This window comes from Pseudorca crassidens, chromosome 21, assembly GCF_039906515.1.
Source record: "Pseudorca crassidens isolate mPseCra1 chromosome 21, mPseCra1.hap1, whole genome shotgun sequence".
NCBI classification, from domain to species: domain Eukaryota; kingdom Metazoa; phylum Chordata; class Mammalia; order Artiodactyla; family Delphinidae; genus Pseudorca; species Pseudorca crassidens.
In genome coordinates, this window is record NC_090316.1 from 8033609 (window position 1) to 8056738 (window position 23130).

Genomic DNA, 23130 nt, shown 5'->3' on the forward strand with positions numbered 1-23130 from the left:
TCAGTAAGCCTTGCGAGGTCGCATACGTGGATTATAAGTGACTTATTAGCATTAAGAAGGGTTTTTCGAAGATGATGATATTGATGTTGATGATGGCTGGATAGTACTGTAGGCAGGAACCCTGTGCTTTTAAAATCTCTCTCCTCCCTCTGCCCAGCGAGTACCATGCACTTAGTAGGCTTTCAAAATCATTTGCTAGATTTGTATTAAATAAATGATGATGATAATAGTTCCATGTCTGGGAGCTTCTACCCTGCTTAGTAGACGCTTTTCTCTGTCTTAAAAAAAAAAAAAAAAAAGAATCTTCTGAGCCTGTGTTCAGTTTTCTCCTGTAGCCCCTTCTCGTGTGTGATACCGCAGGGGGGTGGTCCTCAAACGTTAGCCTTGCATCAGAGCCACCGCTGAGGCTTGTGTTTCTTTCTTTTTTTTTTTTTTAACTGGCTGCCGCTGTGGGTTGGCTGCTTTGATTCTTCCTTGCTGCGCGCGGGTTTTCTCTAGTTGCAGCGAGCAGGGGCTACTCTTAGTTGGGATGCGCCAGCTTCTCATTGCGGTGGCTTCTCTTGTTGCGGACCACGGGCTCTAGGTGCGTGGGCTTCAGTAGTTACAGCACGCGGGCTCGGTAGTTGTGGCTCGCGGGCTCTAGGGCACAGGCTCAGCTGTTGTGGCGCACGGGCTGAGTTGCTCCGCGGCATGTGGGATCTTCCCGGACCAGGGATCGAACCCATGTCCCCTGAATTGGCAGGCGGATTCTTAACCACTGTGCCACCAGGGAAGCCCAGGTTTGTGTTTCCGATCAGTAGGTAGGGGGTGGGGCTCAAGAACATGCTTTTCTAGAGTTCTCATGGTGGCTGCTGCTGGTCTAGGGACCACACTCTGGGAACCACTGCTGTACGGGTGTGTTAGAAATGTCTCAGGTTCTCTTACCTGGAACTTGAGGATTGAAGAAGAGTCTTAGGAAATGGGCCACAGCTGTCTGTGGAGAGGCCTCAGTAGAATCCTTCTCTGAGGGATCATTGCTCATCTCTGCACAGGGACCACTTTCTCTAGAATTTAGAACTTGCCAAAGCAGGACAAAGGTTGCCAAGAACCCACTTGGGGATCCCAATCTAATTTGCCTGCAGGCTCACCTCTCCCCAGTCTATTCTCCTCACCCCAGCCCAGGTGACTCTCTCAATCAGAAATCTGGTTACCTCTGTCTCCTGCTTAAAAACCTTCAGTGGCTTCCCATTCCTTCCAGCTTAAAGCCCAGACTGTGGGATGCCTTAGCCTGGTTGGCAAACGCTTCATGATTTGACCCTTGCCTTTGCATTCAATGTGGGATCCTGCCACTCCCCGACTACCATGGTCCCCAGAAATGACCTCTCTCACCCCGTTCCTCTGCACAAGCTTCCCCTGGTTCAGAGTGAACTTCCTTTAATTATTATTATTATTTTATTTATTTATTTTTATTGGAGTATAATTGCTTTACAATGTTCTGTTAGCTTCTGCTGTACAGTGAAGTGAATCAGCTGTATGTATACCTATATCCCCTCCTTCTTGGACCTCCTTCCCATCCCCCATCCCACCCATCTAGGTCATCACAGAGCACCAAGCTGACCCCCTGTGCTATACAGCAGGTTCCCACTAGCCATCTATTTTACACATGGCAGTATATTTATGTCAAACCTAATCTCCCAATTCACCCGACCCTCCCCCTCCCCCGCTGTGTCCACAAGTCCTTTCTCCGTGTCTGCGTTTCTATTCCTGCCCTGCAAATAGGTCCATCTGTACCATTTTTCTAGATTCCACATATATACGTTAATATACGATATTTGTTTTTCTCTTCCTGATTTACAATGTTGTGTTAATTACTGCTATACAGGGACTCCCCTGGTGGTCCAGTGGTTGGGACTTCCAATGCAGGGGGTGCAGGTTCGATCCCTGGTCGGGGAACTAGGATCCCACATGTCACGTGGTGTGGCCAAAAAAGATTAAAAAAAAACCTAAATCATTTATTTAAAAAATTAATAATAATTACTGCTGTACAGCAAAATGGTTCAGTTATACATATTTATACATCCTTTTTTTTTAATATTCTTTTCCATTATGGTTTATCATAAGATATTGAATGTAGTTCTCTGGGCTACACAGTAGGACCTTGTTGTTTACCCATTCTCTACATAAAAGCTTACATCTGCTAACTCCAAACTCCCAGAGTGAACTTTCTGGTGCCCTTTCCCTGCATCCTACCCGCAGGGCTGTCCCCTGCTAGATCTCCAAGCAGAGCAAGCCTCCTGCCTAGCCCCCCTCCCCTGGGCACAGGGTCCTCATTACAAGTTGTCCTTAGTACTTGACTCTGTGTCTGGCCCCCAACCCCCAGGCTATGGAGCGACCAGGACTGGCCTTTGAGTTCCTAATACTTCCCGCACACCACCTGGATTGAAGAAGGCGCTTGGGGAAGATTTGTTGAGTGAATGGAAATCGTTGAAGACTCAGCGGGTAGCAGACCACACACTGATCTCAGTGATTACTTTGGATACTTTTTGATACAGAACAATGGAGGGGAAGAAAAACAACAAAAGAAGGGGGAGGTGGGGAGGGGAGTGCATTCCCAGGTAAAGCTGAGGAGAGACCTAGAGAGAGGGGAGGGTGGAATTACCCGTACTCCCTTCAAGTCACCTGCAGTAAAATTAATTCCTCCAGCCTTTGTCTACCTAAAGCACAGTGACAAAGATGGGTTCAGAAGCAAACAAGTGAAGCTCTAGAGGTAGAACTTTAGGCCCTGGCTTGTAGAGTGGGGAGGAAGTCGGAGGTTTTGCAAAAGGGGAAGTTGGAGCCTCCTGAAATTACAGCACCGGTAAGAGAGGCCTCCCCAGGCCCTTAGTTCACGCCTCCTGGGGATCAAGCTCCCCTTCTCTTGGGTTGGGGGACAGTGTCTTCCTGATTCCCTTTTGATTTGACGGCCTTAGATGGTGACAAGTTGCTTCCAGGTCTGGATTCTGTGTAGTGTCTGAGGACATCAGTTGTCTCTTTCTGCACTTAGTACATGAATCAACTTCATTTTGGAAGCACTTTTATACTTACGAGGCTGACTTCTATACCATAGGATGAAGTTTATAATGAAAGAACCAGACTAGGAGGCATGGTTCCTGTCTCTCCTCTGGTGCCCAGCTAGTTGTCTGCATTGGGGCAGCTGTATTTTCAACTTCCCTCACTGTTCAGGCAGCGCTTAGTAAGAATGCCCGCTCTGGTTTATGTGTGACCCTTTGAAACCGACCCCATAGCTGTTTTCCATTCCTAAGATTGTGCCTTTGCAAACTTGTACCTACTTTGTAAGTTCTCTCTCTGATATCACTCTCTGTGAACTCCAGTGGCCAGGAAAGTATGATAAACAAAAGCAGCCCCGGAGGGAGTTTCTTAAGCTCCAAATGTTTGATCTCAAAATCTGGCTGAATTTATCGGCTGAAACCACCATTGACAGAATATTTCTGGCTGACCTCTCTGCCCTTTGCACCAGCCACCCGGGTTTGGAACCCAGAGCTTCTCAGCTCCTCTTAGCATCTGCAGAGATACCTCCCCCGGGATGAGAGTCTGTGTTCTCCCTGGAACCAATTTAAACCCAAAGGAGCCTTTAAAAAGATACATTTAACTGTTGGAGAGGCTCCCCCTCCTTTTAACTTCTGAGCTCATTCCCTCTGGGAACAAGTGACATTTCGATTTTGTTGTGTAAGTTGTTTTTTCTTTAGATTAGTTTTTGTGTAAACATTCCCCTGCAAATTATTTTCACATCTTGAGGCAGCTTCTTTCAAGCGGCCAGTCAGACTGATTCCTCTTCTGTTCCCTTTACTACCCGCAGTTCAACTCGCTCTCACTCACCCACTTCCCCATTTCTCAAATTCAAACTAATTCTACTGTTTATGAAACTATTTCCCCAACTTTCTGGAATTTCCATTTCTCAGGGTCACCTCCCCTGGGCCGCAGCCAAAGCTGCACCCACTAGGATGAGTGAAGCCAGCCCAGGTCAAAAAAGGGGAACCATCACTGTGCATGCAGGTGTGGCCAGCGGAGGCCAGGGCTGCCCTGAGAAGGGACCTCAGGACCCACAAGACAGGCTTAGCGTGAGGTCGGAGGACTAGCTCCAGCACTAAGCAAAGGGGGAGCAGCTTTCTAATTATGAGACTGACGGGAGCCTTGCAGTCACAACCAGAAAGGCAGGCAAATTACATCCTCTTCTTCAGCCACAAATGTGATCATTCTTTGTAACAGGCCCACAAGAGTAACCTCTCCTCCTGTCTTTTCTTCCAACATCACTGTTGAATGCTTTGTCTAATCTGGTGCAATTTTCCTTATACAGACTCTATCTCTCAGTTTTAAAACACATCCCTTTATCAGGGTACCATGAATAGCCCCAGGGACTGGTCACAACTCCAGTGGGCGCCATTCATGTAGACTACAATATATTCATCAAAATAAGACACTTCTCCTCAACTAACACAATACTGTAAATCAACTATATTTCAATTAAACAAACAAAAAACAACCAAGCAACTTGTCTTTAAAACTTAGTGACCTCTTTTATTTTTCTTCTATACGTTAGGAAAGGTAAGCTGGTTGGGTGGAAAGAATACCTATCATTGCTAATGGTCCTATCATTGCCACAGAATTACCACGTGGCCTTGGACAGGTCCCCTTGCTACCCACGTCTCACATCTGCAAAGTAAGGAAATGGGACTAGATCATCTCTAAGGATCCTGCGCTCTGGCTATGATGTTTTCTGATCAGCAGAAAGTGAGATGTCTTTGATCATTAAGTTCCATGATGAGTAGCTTTTGCTTAGTCATTTTCCTCCTTTGCCTCTCTGGCATCTCAAACTGTTCAGCCCAGGTCTGACTTCAACACTCCCCTTGCAAGGCTGTGGGTTTTGAAGTCCAGTGGATGTGGACTCACCAGGCCAATTTTCTTCTTTGATTTTCTGAGCTTGGATCTTTTCTGCACCATTAAAACCAGAGGTACTAATCTGAGGAATTAACTGAGGTGGTCCCTTGAGGTTCAATAGCAGCTGTAACCCTTCTGGGTCTCACTTTTGCAAAGAAAAGAAAAGAAAAAAAAAGAGGCAAGAAGGCTGACCAGATAAGTTTGGAGGTTTAGGAAACAAAGCATTCTGTTCTAAGTTTGGGGCAGTGGGGGCTGAATCATGGCTCCTCCTGGGTTTTGTTTCCTATCAAATCACAACTTGGCCAATGTTTTCGGCCAAGGGTCATAAACCAGTGCCATGGAGGACAGAGAAAGAGAAGACACTTGGCCAATCCCAGAGAAGCTCTGCCATCCCAAGTCCCAGGAAGGAGGCTCAGGAGAGAAGTCTCTTTAGTTGGCTGCATCCAACAGGCATTCGTCAGGAGCTCCGGTTGTGAGGAGACAGCTCGTAAACAGTACTCCTGAACCTCAGGAAAGATTTGTAATCTAACACATGTGCAGAATTAGAAAATTAAAAACAGTCCTTCTCAACCACTAGAGCAGGGGTGGGAGGTGGGAGCATAATATCGTAAGTAATTTATTTCTGATTAATACTTAGAGCACTCAAGTTTGAAAGTGATCGCTTTGAAAATACAGATCAGAGTGGATTCGAGGTCATCTTTCAATACGGAGAATATTTTTTAAAGTCCTCTGCAAGAATCCCTCTGAAGGAGGCAGTTGTTTTTGTTTAGGAAAATACTTTGAAGGGACATTTAAGATTTGTTTTTTTTTAATAAATTTACTTATTTATTTTTGGCTGTGTTGGGTCTTCGTTGCTGCACGTGGACTTTCTCTAGTTGTGGTGAGCGGGGGCTACTCTTCGTTGGGGTGCGCAGGCTTCTCACTGCGGTGGCTTCTCTTGCGGAGCACAGGCTCTAGGCGCGCGGGCTTCGGTAGTTGTGGCACATGGGCTCAGTAGTTGTGGCTCGTGGGCTCTAGAGTGCAGGCTCAGCAGTTGTGGCACACGGGCTTAGTTGTTCCACGGCATGTGGGATCTTCCCGGACCAGGGCTCGAACCCGTGTCCCTTGTGTTGGCAGGCAGATTCTTAACCACTGTGCCACCAGGGAAGCCCAATATTTAGGTTTTAAAAGATGGGACAGAGCCTGAAAAGACAGATCCAGTGGAGGAATTATTGAATAGTTGGGCGGAGTAAAGAGGAAGAAATATATTTTTTTAGTTTGTTATTGTTGTTGGAAATAGGTAAAGCAAGAGGTGGAATGGTAGTGTGGTCTGTGCAATGTGGCTGTAAGTGGGGAGTCCAGAGTTAGGTCACCGAGGCTCCCGTCTATGAAACCCACCATGATGCACTTTGTAATAAAGCAAATTTAGATATAAGAGAATTGGTACTTAGTGTCCATCCTCTGCCCAACTCCCATTCTCAACCAGGGTTGGGCTAAGTTTCTTTTTTTTAATTGTGGTAAAATATATGTAACATAAAATTTACTATTTTAAACATTTTTAAGTGTACAGTTCAGTAGTGTTAAGTACATCCACGTTGTGCAGCGCTCAGGTTCTTATTTTCTCTGGGGGCAGGGGCGACACAATCTCAGAAGACAGAAAGACACTTTCATCCCCTGTGTTCTCCCTGCCCATCTCCCTGGCACCATCTAACTAGGAAGATTCAGAAGTTGCTGCTACCATGCTGGAGGGCCAGCTAACCCCAGGATGGGTTATTGACCCCATCGACAGGTTAAGCCAGAGTGATCAGTCACGACTGAGTGAATGGTACCCAACTGTAGGATAGAATCAGAGGGCACAGATGGACCGCTGGAACACCTGGCCAGCAGGTGGCGCTAGCTCGCCCCAGTCATTTCATTAACCAATCCTGAATTTTGGGGGACTGAAAATTTTGGATTCCATGCGTTTCCTATGGAGGGGTTTACCGTGTATATAAATACATAGGTAGTCTCTAGCACATAAGCACTCAATAGGTACTAGATATTACCGGGCATGTCTAATATTCAAATTCAAGCTATTGCATTCCTGTGATGTTAACTTGTTCTACAGCCACGGGATTTCTATAACATTATTATTATATTACTATTACTACTTTGGTGAAGATTTCTTTTAAAAGATGCTAAGGGGGACTTCCCTGGCGGTCCAGTGGTTAAGACTCTGCGCTTCCACTGCAGGGGACATGGGCTTGATTCCTGGTCAGGGAATTAAGATCCTACATGCTGTGCAGCGCGGCCCCCCAACAAAAAAAGATGTTAAGGTACATATTTGAGTCAATGCAAGTATAGAGACATAGAAACAGCTATTAGATTCAGAGTGAAAATAAGAAATCGCTGGAGGAAGGACTGGTGGTTTCCAAGGGGGAGGGGGTTGGGGGAGGGATGGAGTGGGAGGTTGGGATTAGCAGATGTAAGCTTTTATACATAGAATGGATAAACAACAAGGTCCTACTATATGGCACAGAGAACTATATTCAATATACTATGATAAACCATAATGGAAAAGAATATTAAAAAAAAGAATGTATATATATGTAAAACTGAATTACTTTGCTGTACAGCAGTAATTAACACAACATTGTAAACCAGCTGTACTTCAATTAAAACAAACAAACAAAACAGAATTCATTGGAGGAAGGAAGCTGGATCCAAGCTCACCATAAGAAGGGAAACTTCTGTACAATTCTCGGTGATCTGGGGAGGACGCTGGACTTTCCACAAACCAGGGAACAGAGATTCAAGTCAATCCTGACCATAGTATCGTGCAGTGTCAGGGAGACCCCCAGGTGATAACTAAGCCAGGCATAAAGTCGTCTCTTCAGTGGGAGAGAAGGAAGTGCCCTGTGGGGACTGTGCAGATCCCAGGTGATCTGCCTGAGGGAGTAGGTGGTGCAGACCAGCATCGTTCTTGACACGTGTGGAGCACAGACGCTGCGCCAGCCTGTCTAGATTCTAACCCTGATTCTGCCACGTGCTAGCGTGGGTCCTTGGGCAGGATAACTTTCTCTAGATTCCTCATCTATAAAAGGGGGATAATAATAATCCATAAAGTCTGGAAACATAAGTAAATATATATGATGCCATCAAGGCATCTTCAATCTATAAAAAATATATTTTATGGACACACTGTAGTACTAACTTCTGTCAGAAAAAGATTGTGAAAGAGAGAGATAGACAGAAAAAGGTTCCATGAGTGCTCAGGTCAGCTCCCTCACCTCTGTTATTTGCGTCTTTCACCTTCCAGTTCCTTTCAACTCTGTAAATTGTAGAAAACTGATGGTGATGAAAATCATCCCTGTCCCTAGAAGTGTGTCTGTGTCAGATAGAATGCAATTGATTATTGCCTTGAGGCTACAGCTATTTTGCAACTATTCCTAATTTTATTTCAGAAATCCTTATGCTCTCTCTAAGTCTAGGCTCTTTGAGTTCTCCTTGGAATCACTTGTAACATTTTACTGGTTCCCTCATTAATTAATAAGTTTAATACATTCTTTGATATGTGTTCATTTAATATATCTGTACAAAAGTCATAGTTATCCAAGAAAAGTATAGGTAACCGTTTACTAAACGATTAGCCTCAGTTTTGTAAACCATAGAAATCACGATTCTCAGATCCTTATATCAGAAAAACAATAATGTGTTTTTTGTGTGTTTGTTTTTTTGTGGTACGCGGGCCTCTCACTGCTGTGGCCTCTTCCGTTGCGGAGCACAGGCTCCGGACGCGCAGGCTCAGCGGCCATGGCTCACGGGCCCAGCCGCTCCACGGCATGTGGGATCTTCCCGGACCGGGGCACGAACCCGTGTCCCCTGCATCGGCAGACGGACTCTCAACCACTGCGCCACCAGGGAAGCCCAACAATAATGTTTTTGAATGCTTGTAATCTGTATTTTGATTGAGGATCATACAGTGGATTCTGAAAGGTTTTATTTAGACTATGTGTGTACTTAACATACGTTAATTAACAAAACTGAATAGTTTTTAATGTGTTAGAAAAAAAAATGAAGCTGCCTCTTGGGCGGCTTTACTAAAAATTGTCTTAACACTTCATAGGGTTATTGTGAAGATGAAGTGGGTTAATAGGTACACGATCCTCAGAGTAGTGCTTGGCACGTCGGAAGCACTAAGCATTAGTGATTAATTTAATTATTAGGCCACAGTACTCAGTACCCTGTGATATAATTGTTAATGTCCATCTGCCTCTACAGTGTAAGGTCCATTAGGATAGGAACTGCAACACGGAGAACAGTAAAACCAAAAGCCAAGAAGGAACATGGTAGGCAGTCAATAGATTAGTTGAATAGTGTAACAGAGTTTGGCAAATTTTTTTCGTAAAGGACTAGATGGTTAGTAATGTAGACTTTGCCAGTCAAAAGGTTTCTGTCCAACCACTTAACTCAGCTGTGCTGGTGGGGAAGCAGCACAGACATTACATAAATGAATGCGGGTGGAGTTACAGGGAAACTACCGACACTGAAATTTGAGTTTAATATAATTTTCACACGACATGAAATATTAATCATCTTTTGATTTTTTCCAACCATTTAAACATGTAAAAACCATTCTTAGCTTGAGGGCCATACAAAAACAGGCAGTAGGCCGGATTTGGCCCCAGGCCATAATTTGCTGACCCTTGAATTGGATGCTGGGTCCATTAAGAGCAAGAATTTTGTCTTCTTCATATAACCTTTAATCTAGTACTTCTTGTGGAATAGATGTTCAAATGTTTGTGGAATTAAGTAAGCAAAGGGAGATATTTTAGGAGAGCAACCTGCTGAATTGCTTCAGAAAGATTCAATCAGTAGTTTGACAGGAGGATGGTGGGCCTCGCCAGGGCTGTCCTGTGGGTGGAGTGGGAGGGACTGGTCCCAAATGCATCAGCCACGTCTGTGTCATAATCATTCTTTTTTTTAATAAATAAATTTATTTATTTATTTTTGGCTGCACTGGGTCTTCATTGCTGCACATCGGCTTTCTCTAGTTGTGGCGAGCAGGGGCTACTCTTCATTGCGGTGCGCAGGCTTCTTATCGCGGTGGCTTCTCTTGTTGTGGAGCACGGGCTCTAGGTGCACGGGCTTCAGTAGTTGTGGCTCATAGGCTCTAGAGCATAGGCTCAGTAGTTGTGGTGCACGGACTTAGTTGCTCCGCGGCATGTGGGATCTTCCCGGACCAGGGGTTGAACCCATGTCCCCTGCATTGGCAGGCGGATTCTTATCCACTGCGCCACCGGGGAAGTCCCCTATAGTCATTCTTAACTGAAATCTTCAGTGACACTCACGATTTTATAGTCTGCCTTAAAATCCTTTTCAGGACAAAATGGAATTATAAGTAAGTCTAAATAGCCTATGCTGATCAGAAAACGTGACCTGAATCATATTACAAATACCTCCTCCAGGCAAGCTAGAACTTGTCGGACTATATTATATCAACACTGGTCAAGTTCATAGACCAGATTTAGGAATTTTCCAGAGTTAGGAAACTGGCATAACAGTATCCAAAAACACAGAGGCCCAGAATTGGATCCACCTACGAAACTGAATAGGCTCCAGCTGCAGCCTCCAGATGCTGCTGGCTTGCCCTCCTGGTGTGCACCCCCAATGCCCCCGTGTACTGTCTCCCAGACCAGCAAAGGCATTTGCCCCCAGCCCAGTGAACCCTCTCCTCCTGAACACAGTTACCGAAGTTACCCGCACAAAGGTACGGCTGTATTTTTGCTTAGGGTTCATAATTCTATTTCTTTTCTTGTGCCTCTGATTTCATTCAGGGCTCAGACAGTTGTTAATGTGGAGGGTGAACTTTCAAATAGGAATCCCATAAAGAGCAGCATTTCTCAATGCAGGGCTATGACCAAATGCGTTAGGAGAACAGCTATGTCAGGAATCTCTCTGGAATACGAAGGAAGACTGAACAGAAATTGGAAGAGAGCTCGTTTTAAAGATACATTTATTTTTTTAATTAATTAATTTTAAAATTAATTAATTAAAACGTTCTTAAATTTTAAATTTATTGTTTAAAAGTAAATTTAAAAAAATTAAAAACTGAAGTATAGTTGATTTACAGTGTTTCAGGTGTACAGCAAAGTGATTCAGGTTTTTTTGGTTGGTTGTTTTTTGTGGTACGCGGGCCTCTCACTGTTGTGGCCTATCCCGTTGCGGAGCACAGGCTCCGGACGCGCAGGCTCAGCGGCCATGGCTCACGGGCCCAGCCGCTCGCGGCATGTGGGATCTTCCCAGACCGGGGCACGAACCTGTGTCCCCTGCATCGGCGGGCGGACTCTCAACCACTGCAGCCATCAGGGAAGCCCGATTCAGTTTTATATATGTGTGTGTGTGTGTGTGTGTGTGTATCCTTTTTCAGATTCTTTTCCATTATAGGTTACTACAAGATATTGAATATACTTCCCTGTACTTTACAGTAGGTCCTTTATATACAGTAGTGTGTATATGATGTTAATTTTATACAGTAGTGTGTATATGTTAATCCCAAATTCCCAATTTATCCCTCCCCCCTTCCCCTTTAGTAGCCATAAGTTTGTTTTCTATGTCTGTGAGCCTGTTTCTGTTTTGTAAATAAGTTCATTTGTATCATATTTTTAGATTCCACATATAAGTGATATCACATGATATTTGTCTTCCTCTGTAAAGACACATTAAAAATGATAGAATAGGGCTTCCCTGGTGGCGGTGGCACAGTCGCTAAGAATTCGTCTGCCAATGAGGGGACAGGGGTTCGAACCCTGGTCCGGGAAGATCCCACGTGCCACAGAGCAACAAAGCCCGTGCGCCACAACTACTGAGCCTGCGCTCTAGAGCCAGCGAGTCACAACTACTGAAGCCCGTGTGCCACAACTACTGAAGCCCACGTGCCTAGAGCCCAGCTCCGCAACAAGAGAAGCCACTGCAATGAGAAGCCCGCGCACCGCAATGAAGAGTAGCCCCCGGTCGCTGCAACTAGAGAAAGTCTGTGTGGCCAAAAATAAATAAATAAATAAATTTATTTTTAAAAAATAAAAGAAAATGATAGGATGGCTAAAGACCTATACGGTTTTTAAAAGAGCAGAGAGTGATAGAGCAAGTCCCAAGTTCTGGTGAGGAAGGAGGTCCACGCATCACAGTGACTGTCCAGAGCCCCGTTGTCAGGCCAGGCCTTCAGCCAAGCCCTCTTCTTCCACTTGACTCTGGCTCTTTGCATAGAAGATGCAGGCAGGGAAAGGAAGGGGGCCTTTCTTTCATCTAAGATGAATGATCACATATCTATTTGCAGCTTTAAAGAATTTAGAGTGATGGGTTTCCCTGGTGGCGCAGTGGTTGAGAGTCCGCCTGCCGATGCAGGGGACACAGGTTCGTGCCCCGGTCCGGGAAGATCCCACATGCCGCGGAGTGGCTGGGCCCGTGAGCCATGGCCGCTGAGCCTGCACGTCCAGAGCCTGTGCTCCGCAACAGGAGAGGCCACAACAGTGAGAGGCCCGCATACCGCCAAAAAAAAAAAGGAATTTAGAGTGCTACATCTTACTGGGAAAGAGATCACCCATGATACCACTGCTTAGTGTTAACCACAGTGATGCTTGTTTCTAAGATGGGGTGAGGAGCTCACGGTCCTTTCTTTTCCCTTTGTGCAACTTACCACACACGTACAATGATGCTTGTAAAAGGGGTGGGGGGGGAGTGCTGACTTGCCACTTTCCTGTACATCTGCAATTATTCCAAAATAAGTTTAAAATGTTTAGAGAAGCCTGTGGTTATTTCAACAAATATTCCGACTGACTGATTATTTTCCCAGACCTCTGGAATTCTCTGATTTCTACCCGAGTGGCCTTGTGGTGAACCTTCCTGTTTTCTCCTTACGTTTATGTCCTTGATTCAAACGCTCGGATTCAACTTCAAACTTTTATCACCCTTCTGCAAATTCGAGGTCACCTGGGGACTTAGTCACTTACCTCATACACGAGGATGAACGGCTTGTGGTTACTGAGCTGAAGAATGGCATATGTGGCCATAGAAAATCGCCCCCATCTAGTGAAGGTTTTCATGAGATCTTGGTGGCTGCAGATACAAACACTCATCATTTAGAACTGAACGGTGCAAAGAGAGTTAAGTACAATCAAGGAGAATTCTTGCTTCTAACAGAGAAGGCTTCATTTTTTCAGATGTAAGTCAGGTTCGTTTTTTTAAGCAGCTGTCACAAAACAGAAATGGGGCTTGTAAACCCAAGTAGCTCGCCCTCTGCTGCCACAGAAGGGAAGAGTTTGGGGAAGGAAAGAAGACTTACGCTTTTATTTATTTTTGAAAACATTTTATTTTTTAGAGCAGTTTTAGGTTCAGAGGATTTTATTCTTCATATGCTCCCCCGCTGACTTCCTCTTTTTTTCTTTCCCTCTCAACTGAGCATTAGAAAGGAATGTTTATTATGTCCTATTTCCTGAATGCAGCTTCATGTGCTGACGTTTTCGTTTCTTTAAGTTAATAAACTGTGGCTGCCGGTTACTAAATGTTGGAACTCTATAATACTATAAAAAAGATGGATACTGCAAACGGAAGTTATTTTTTCCTCCCATAAAACCCTCTACTGATTCAGCAACCCCTCTTGTCCCCATAACCTAAAGTTAGTGGCTTTCAAACTTAAAAAACATTTTCTGGGGGCACTTTTCAGGCCCCCAACCTAATACATTTAAAATTGCAACCCGGTATACACATAGGCATGTAAGTGAAATGAAAGTTCCACAAAACAATACTTTCCTTTACTATTTACTCTTACAAATGCTCTTTTCTGTTCTCTTCGCATCCACATCCTCTAAAGTGGGGGTTTTTTTGTGTGTGGTTTTTTTTTTTTGCGGTACACGGGCCTCTCACTGTTGTGGCCTCTCCCGTTGCGGAGCGCAGGCTCAGCGGCCATGGCTCCCGGGCGCAGCCGCCCCGCGGCATGTGGGATCTTCCCGGACCGGGGCACGAACCCGTGTCCCCTGCATCGGCAGGCGGACTCTCAACCACTGCACCACCAGGGAAGCCCCCTAAAGTGGGTTTTGACCTGCAGTTTGAAAACCATGGTCCAAAAGGCTGACTGTAAGCCTGTGGGATTGGGGCCCCCCAGTGACCATTCACACACATTTGCACTGGAAACTGATGCAGGAAATAAAACCATATTTTATTTTATTATTTTCTTTCCTTCTTTTTTGTTTTGCCCCACCTCGAGGCTTGTGGGATCTTAGTTCCCTGACCAGGGATTGAAACTGGGCCCACAGCAGTGAGAGCACAGAGTCTTAACGACTGGACTGGCAGGGAATTCCCAAAACTGTAATTTAGACATCTTATTTTTGCCAAAAATTGTTGATGTTACAAAGATCAATTGAAAGGGAGAAAGAAAAAAAAATTTGTCAGGAAAAAAATCAGGATTTCATAAGAGACAAATTTTCAGTGCCAGTTTTTCAGTGCAATAGAAGGCACATCACCACGAGGTCTGGACTGCTCTGTCTGGACTCAAAGATTTTAGTAAAATATTGTGATTATGCCTGAATGCATCAGAGTCACTCATTGTGCTGTCATTTTTGGTGCCTAGAACAAAAATGCCTTTTTGAATCCACAGAGTGTCTTATGTTTGAATATTTGCTTTTTTAAATTTTTTATTTTTTTGGCCATGCTGCACAGCATGCAGGATCTCAGTTCCCCAACCAGCGATCAAACCAGTGCCCCCTGCAGTGGAAGCATAGAGTCCCACTGGACATCCAGGGAATTCCGGAATATCTGTGATTATGAGTTCGCACATCTTAAGACTTCGACATGTTTTGTCAGCTTATTCTCAGGCACGCAGGCAATGCCGGGTGGCCAGCTTCATGGGGCGTGCAACTGAGCTACAGGGTCTGCGGGCACATTAGTGGGGAAACGTTGAGTGGTGGGTACAGCAGCTGTAATTGAGACAGGAGGACAAGAGCACAGCCATTTTGGAAAAGGACCAGGGAACGGCCTTGGGCAAGACAGGCTTTGGAAGCTAAAGAACAAAGGTCCTGGGGGCCCGAGTCCCAGAGACAAAAACCAGGCTCACAGGAATAAAAGATTAACTTTATCTCTGTTACACCCACGAGTATACCTAGTTGCCGCAAGACAAGAAACTCAACTATAAATTTTAACCTTATCTGTTCTGGTGCTTTCTTGCAGAAAATTCTCATTGCGTTTCTTTCCCCTTACAGAAGTCGTCCCTATTCCTGACAGCCACTATGGAGACACCTGAAGCTGATTAAAGAAGTCTGACGATTTCTATCAATAGAAATGATCAGTGATCATGAGACAAACCCTCCTTTATTTTTTTTAAAATTTACTTATTTATTTTTGAATTATTTTACTTATTATTTATTTTTGGCTGCGTTGGGTCTTCGTTGCAGCGCACAGGCTTCTCACTGCCGTGGCTTCTCTTGTTATGGAGCATGGGCTCTAGGCACACGGGCTTCAGTAGTTGCGGCACACGGGCTCTAGAGCGCAGGCTCAGTAGTTGTGGCACACGGGCGTAGTTGCTCTACAGCATGTGGGATCTTCCCGGACCAGGGATCTAACCCGTGTCCCCTGCATTGGCGGTCAATTCTTAACCACTGTGCCACTAGGGAAGCCCCCAAACCCTCCCTTTTAGAAGCAACTTCCCCTTCTACTCCAGGAGCTGGCATTCCCCCCGACCCTCTTCTCCCTTGCACACAAGCTATCTCTTTTAACAGCTTGCCTTAAGTCTTGTGGAAGCGATATTCATGTCTACGGTATTGCTGTCCAAGTATCTGGAAAGGGCCCAGGAACATGACACTCTCACTTCTTGGGAGAGGCCTCAGGATAAACCCAGCTTCTCCATCCTGAGGACAAGACTGAGGTCCAGAGAGCTGCAGTCGTCAGAGAAAATGAGAGCATGGACTTGGATGTGGGTGTAGGGCTTGGGCCCAGGCCTCTTCCCTTCCTGGGTAACGTGGGCTGGCGTTCACTTTTCTAAATGCTGTAGCCACAGTGGACACAGCAAAAAGTCCTGTGGACCCACCATCTTGTGGCAAGTCCACTACTGTCAGAACATCTCACAACAGGCGTTTTCAGAATGATTTTGAAAGAAAAACTCGGGGACTGTTGCCTTATAGTTAGCACTTTAGGCAGACTTGTGAAATCTTAAATCACAGGAAAGGGCCTTCTAGCATCCTCAGTCCAAATGAGGGTGTTAAAGGCCTGTCCAAGGCAGTTGACAAAAGCTGGGACTAGAAACCGCATCTCAGCCTTCATGCCAAAGCTTGTTCCGCAAACAAGGATGGAAAAAATGAGAACTGGAGCTTTGATTTCCCTTCCTGTGCCTTTCCAGTACAGTAACAAATTATGCATCTTTGACTAGGTTTCCTGTTCCTAACACTGTTAAACTTTGGTGACATGATTATGCAATGGCTTCTCTGACATCCACTTAAATATTCCCACTTGAGATGAGAAAAGAGCATGAAAATTCATTTAGTGAATAAAAAGTTGTTCATCCTTGGCCCTGTTGAGGACGATTTTCCAATGTATGCCCAGCACATACTGGCCTTAAGAAGAGTGGGATTTGAGATCAAAGAGACCTGGGTTCACATGCATAGTTTTAATTAGCATATTGTTTATATTGAAATGAAGTTTCAGTGAAACTTCAAAACATTTCTCTTTATATAACTAGCCTCAGAAACTTTTGTATGTTCACTTTAACTCTGCAAATGCAGTATTTGGTAAATGAATGAATGAATCAATGTAGAAAAAAGGTCTTTGGTTTTGGTCCTTAAATGCCTACAGACTTAGAAAGTGATATAAATATACTATCCAAACCTGGGAGAACTTGGATTTGAAGAGTTCCAAAAGGACTACTAAAAGGCAATTAATTCTGTTGCCCATTTTGAGTGAGGGCAACAATGTTACTAATATTCGAGCTCTGTGATCTTGGCCACACCACTGCTCTCTCTGGGCCCCAGTGTCTTCCATTGCAAAGTGACTTCTGTTGACTAGACCAAGTTTTTCTTGCTTTGACCACTAGCCACAGCAAGAAATTAATTTTTCTTCATCACCTAGCTCACATTCACTTATATCCAAAACAAACTTCATGAAGCAATACTTATCCTTCATTTGTGCAATGCACTCTATTTCCTGCTGTATTTTCTCTTAATTTACATTTATTATGTATTTATTAATTTATTAAATGCTGTGCCGCCTCCTTTGGTCATTTTGCAGGATTCCCTCCAGGCAGTTCAGTGGGCTCACTAGTGGGAAACACTTTTTTTTTTTTTTTTGCGGTATGCGTGCCTCTCACCGCTGTGGCCTCTCCCGCTGCGGAGCACAGGCTCCGGACGTGCAGGCTCAGTGGCCATGGCTCACGGGCCCAGCTGCTCCGCATCATGTGGGATCTTCCCGGACCGGGGCACGAACCCGTGTCCCCCGCAACGGCAGGCGGACTCTCAACCACTGCGCCACCAGGGAAGCCCCGGGAAACACTCTTTTTAAGAACTTTAGAGGCTGCCATGTCTTACGATGTAGGAAACAGTAAGAAAGTTAACAGTGCTCTTATTTTCCTTAATGGATCCTCACCTAAGTTGTAAATAGAGCCTTAACTGGCCTCTTAATTTATCTTTTCCTGTAATAAAACGCATGACATTTCCTGACCAGTCTCCTATCCCTTAAGTGGAGAGTTGGCCTGGTTAGTACTGAAAAAATTTTTCCTGGTATTAACCTAGAAGAAACATAAAACGTCAACTATGTTTTGTGGCCGCGCTGCGATGTTTACACAGTTCTGGCTGATCATGTGTCCTTCAAGAGTCGGAAAGTTTGGGGTGACTGAGGTTCTTACGACTTGAAATATGCCAAGGCAGACAGGCAGTCTGTTAAGCAAAACCAAGATGCACCCAATTAAATACTTTGTTTGCACAGATGCAAAGGCATGGAAATTTATGTGGCAAGGTCTGAATTCCGAAGTTTGTTTTGTTTTCAATTACACACCTAACCAAATGCATAAAATCCCACAAAATGAATGTAGCGAAAATGTCATCTTTTGTATTTTTAGACTGAAATATGGAGCCCATGAAAGTGAGGCTGTCATGAATTTTCACAATTGGGGATTGTGACTTATAACCAGGAAAAAAAATGTCTCCACACAGCCACATCTAACAGTGATAAACAGTTTTTATTCAGGCAATGAAACATGGAAAAAATATATTAGTAATCATTATAATAATTTCATTTGTGTGAGTATAACTTTTACAAATATTTACCTGACATATAAAAGGGAAATTACTTGTGCATATAAAATTTATGTAGATGATTTATTCCACACAACACAATCCTGATAGCAGTAGTCAATGCAGCGTTAGATTCCTCTGGACGAGGCTCCTCACACACTTTGTGGCACCCGTGGGGACACAGTGGAAGCAGATGTGCAATTAATTAACATTTACTTGTTGGCACGTTAGTACACAGGGGTATCTATTGGCAAACGCACACTTGCTAAAAGCGACACTGAAAAGGTTGCTGCTACCTCTGAGGTTTCAAAGAAATGCCTGGATCCTGGCTCGCTGGGTGGGAAGGACCAAGCCTGAGGCTGAGCGTGTGAAATCTGCAGACCTTCCTGCACTGGGTCGGGGGCTGGTTTTGGAGCTCGTACTTTTATGTGTCCCCTTGAAAATTATTCACAGAGCATCAGTTAACAACGTGACTGGGAGATTCTCTGTGGAGCAGATTTCAGATGCCGCTAAAAGGCAGAGGGACAGAAAGTGGCATCTTCAAGGTTCTAAAGTGATGAATGGATACAGGGAAGGTTCAGACCACACCTCAGCACCAGGCCTGGTCTCCGCCGGCAGAGTCAGGGCGCTAGACGGACCGTCACAGGCCAGCATTGCACGCGACATCTCCATAGTACAACTATAACGAGAGTGTGTATATATATGTGTATATATATATGCAGTAGCTGTAACCATATTATAGTTAATAAAGTCATTCCTTAGGAATCTTGCTTGTCCAAATCTAACTGCATGCTAAGAGGCACAGAAATGGGATTGCATTTGGACGAAAAAACTATGGAAAGTGCAATCTTTAGTCTCCAGAATGCTAGCTCTGGGCACTAGGGGGTGGGTCTTTGCTGGAAATTGTTGTTCATACAATCTTCCAGAGGAGATCCTTAGACAGAAGAATCTATCATGACCATTCCTTTGCCTTTACTACATGGGAGACTCAAGGTTTGAGTGATAAGATGCTTTCTTCAAATCACTGGAATCTGGAGGCCAGTCAAACCTTTTTAGACAGAAGTCTCCTTAAAATAATTCTTTATGAAAATCTTTGAAGAAGATGACCCTATAGACTTTTGGCTTGACATTCTGGGATTCCCAGACTGTTATTTGTTCTTTAATAAGCAAATAATAATCTATCTTTTAAATTCTTCAGAATATATACATCTTTACCCTAAAACACTTTGCTTGAATCATTTAATCCTTCAAACACCTAGTTTCTCTCTTCCCAACAAGAGGATAAAGTAAGAAACCACCCAAGTCCGAGAGCAAGCCTGCATGGTCACAAAACTACAAAGAGAGACACCGGTCGTGGGCAATTCATGAGATGGCTACCAACTGCAGCAAAAAACCAAAAGGAAAACAAAAGGGAGCTTTAGGGATTTTACTCCACTAAAAAAGGACGTGCTGAGTCATTTCCATTTAGTGCACGCAGACTCACCACTGCCTGCTCATCACAAGTCCATTTTGAGCTTTAGAGCCATCAAGTCCTCTGTTACCTTTCAGTAAAATGAAAGTAACATGCTTTCATGAAGTAACATTCAGTAAAATGCTTCACTCTGGCTGCACTGAGTCAGCCCAGGGACATTTGGGGCAGTTTACTCTGCTGGATTATGATCAGTCAGTAAGAATCCAAGGCCCGGTACTAAAGTATCTAAGTATTTGTGTGAGAGTTGCAGAAAGTGTGGGACAGGTAAAAAAAAGGTAACTGGCTGGAAAGAAGATTCAACTTGAGCCATCCTCCAAAACGAAAGGTAAATCTTCCCTTGGACTCCATATCAGCTTGGAAGGCTGCCAGGTCCTCAGAGTTTTTCACCATCACATGCTTCTACACTTCCTAATTTGGACTAGGTCTGAAGATGCTAGAAGCCACGCAAGCAAACTGGGCTTCTCGGTGTTTCCAGGATGGTTTCGCAGAAGGTCTGGGCAGGTCGCTGGCTTCCAGGAGTGTCTCCAAATAAAGTAAATTTGGGGAGGTCTGACTGTAAATGACTAGCCAACCAAGTGACAAACTGTGCAGTCTGTCTTCCAATAGATCCTCCAATTAAAACACTTTTAGGTAAAGACTATCCATTTATACTTTGGCAAAATGAAAAACTCAGGATATGGCTCTGGATCCAGAGCCTCAACAAGACCACTCGTGTTCCCAAACCACCGTCCAGGCCAGTGGCTTCCTCTCATTTTCCCTTCATGTTTGTCACGGGGAGTATTACTGTCTAGCTTACGAGTAACTTGGCCCCGCCCATGTTTTGAAGCAAAATTCTAGGCCACATTCTTACTCTCCAGATTACTACAAGTTTCTTTCTCCCCCTTATGTTTTTTAAAAAATAAACAAACATACTTCTTTCTGCCCAGTATATTCTCTTGATCTGCCAGCTGGACAAGCTCCATGTTTCTTCTTGTTGGAGAAAATCCATCTGTTCAATTAGAAGGAAGACCATTTCCCTGTAATGGTCATAGCTGAGAGGCCAGTAGCAAGTATTACTGAATAAGGACCTTTTCGTTTGCCTTGTGCAGCAACTTTACTCCCTAGGGTCTAGTTTTAAGGGGTCTCTTCTCACCAGTGTGCTTGGGAAAGACTGTCGTCACCTCTGTTTCAACACACAGCTACTTTCCCTTTTTATACACAAGAAGCCTAAAAGAGAGGACTGTAGGTTTATAACAGAGACCCCTATACTAAGCCTTTCATGCGTCAAACAGAGCAATACGAAACAGGTAAACATGGATATGTCACCAAAACACAGCAGCAAAAAGGTTTAGCAACGTTTCTTTCTGCAAAACGCAAAATGAGTTTCTCTAGTCATGGAGGATTGGAAGAGGCCGCAATCACACTGCCTGGAGACACGTGCTCCTCCAGGGACAGGGCTGTAGCAGGGCACTCACGTCAAACCCGTGACTGCTTTCAGGGCCCAAATGATTGTCACATCACTTCTCCAAACACAGATCATTTCTGTTGTTGTTGGTTTTTTTTGTACAAAATGTTAAGACGGTAGGCTTTAAAATACAGCCTAAGCACCAATTGTGAGAAATGCATATTGGTTAAACAGGACTTCTGCCTTTAAAAGACATTACTGACCTCCCTGGAGCTAAAGATTGCAACCGTGTGAACAGTACACGGCTAAAGAAAAAGTCATCTCGAAAGAGCTAGAGCGGGTCTCCACGAGGCACAATTCATTGCTGAAGTTGGGTCATGCAGTAGTTTTACAAGAAAAGTACGAAAACTTACGTGTACTGGAGATAATGCGTTATCACCGTGAAGACGCTCAGGGTGTTCAGATTAAGACAAGAGAGTGCTTTAAAACACCTGTGTGGATTTGGTTTCGCCTATCAAGTGGGAGGGGCTCACACGGGAAATTTCCAGTTGGGGGTTAAGGGCCCCGCCACTCTGAATGGAGCCCAGGAACGGCCTGAGGAATTTGGTTTTGTGAGTGGGATCTGCTCCCCGCACTCCCCTCCTCCAGTCTTCGAATGGCCTTGGTTTAAAAATATTCAAAACGCACTGAGTTTTGGAGTGCTTGCACGATTTTTCCTGCCCATTTGGTTGAAAATTCTACTATCTTTAAGTTTGCAAGGTTTTTTTTTTTTTTTGCCTTTGGGGAAAAAGAGTCTGAAGAACAATGCATCACACTTGGAAAAATCCAACTTTTGCTTCACCTTACGATTGCTAATGGGGTTAATTAAATAAGATCATCTAAACCTTTGACAAGCAGACTTCCTTTGCATATTCCAAATAGATAATAGAGAGCAAATGTCATCTTGGAGCAACAAATGGAAGCGGAGGAGACTGATGGCGCTAGGACAGACTTGCCGAACCCCAGCTGTGAGGGATCCCACAAAGTAGATGCCCTGGGCCTGAGGACTAACTCCAGAGGGGCCGCCTGCATCCAGGCTGAGGAGCATCGAAATACGGGGCAACAGGACACTACAGCCAACAGTCTCCCTTATGTGACACCTGAGTCTGAGGTTATGAGTCACGCCAGACATGGAGTCTGGGGGCTTCACCTCCCCAACCCCCCAAATTCTGAAGTTGGCATTCTGAGAAAGGACTCTGTTTCAAAATAGGGTTTTACATTTATGGAAATATGCCCTTCTGTAGAGAAGTTCTTATTTGATTATGCTTCAGGGACAAAAACCAAAACAAAACCCAGCAGCATATATAAATGTGCGTGCGTGCGTGCATGCGTGCGTGTGTGTGAGAGAGAGCACGTGTGTATAAATGGGTACTCAACTGGAAGTAACAATAGGCCAAATCATCTCCTCAAATAAAACCACTAACATTGAAAATTAAATGTAAACGATGAAATAAATTTTTTAAAAAACCAGACAGGTGGTGGACAGGATATGGTCCCAAATAGTAGCCATAAAATCATACACTGAACGCACCTGGGGAAAGTAAAGATGACTTTAAAACAAACCAAAGATAGAGAATCCCGCCCAGACTGGGCAGCCTGTCTCACTGAGCCCGACTCACTGAGCCCGACGGGTCGGTCAGGCCACTCGTTCAGGGGCTGCGCAGTAAATCCTCCAGCGGCGCCTCCCGGGTGGGTGCGTCGGCAGCAAAGCAGGACAGGCAGCGGTAGGTATGTGCTTTTGTAAAGTTCCGTGGTTTTTTTTTTTCTCTGCAAAGGGGCAATTATTCCTGGATAAGGCAAGATAATCGTGGTCACGAGAGAAGCAGCCAAATGCAGATCTGCTGAGCTAACAGGGGAAACTCAGTCCGTCTTTCCCAGCTTTGCAATCAGCTCGTCACAGATTTTCGTCAGTTCTTCAATTTCTTGGTTCTGAAAGATAAATGATGTGATGATGCAGTCTGTGTCCCGAGATAACGGATCACAGTGAAATAGTCCCCAGACTGGCTATACTCCTCCCTAGGCAACCCAACTCAGTGGTTCTTAACTTTTCTACACCAGAAACCCTTTAAAGAAAGGAAAGCTCTATACCTTCT

The 23130-nt window shown here is 44.5% G+C and overlaps 1 protein-coding gene across 12 annotated transcripts in view; it reads right to left on the reverse strand.

The window, feature by feature from the left end:
* Nucleotides 1-18069: 18069 nt before the first annotated feature.
* TACC1 (transforming acidic coiled-coil containing protein 1) overlaps nt 18070-23130 on the reverse strand; it is a 111741-nt gene continuing 106680 nt past the window's right edge. For all 12 annotated transcript variants that reach the window (XM_067721706.1, XM_067721705.1, XM_067721699.1 and 9 more), the window contains one exon: nt 18070-22966. In XM_067721706.1, the coding sequence (XP_067577807.1) occupies nt 22898-22966 (69 nt within the window). In that variant the 3' untranslated portion in view covers nt 18070-22897. The remainder of the gene's footprint in view (nt 22967-23130) is intronic.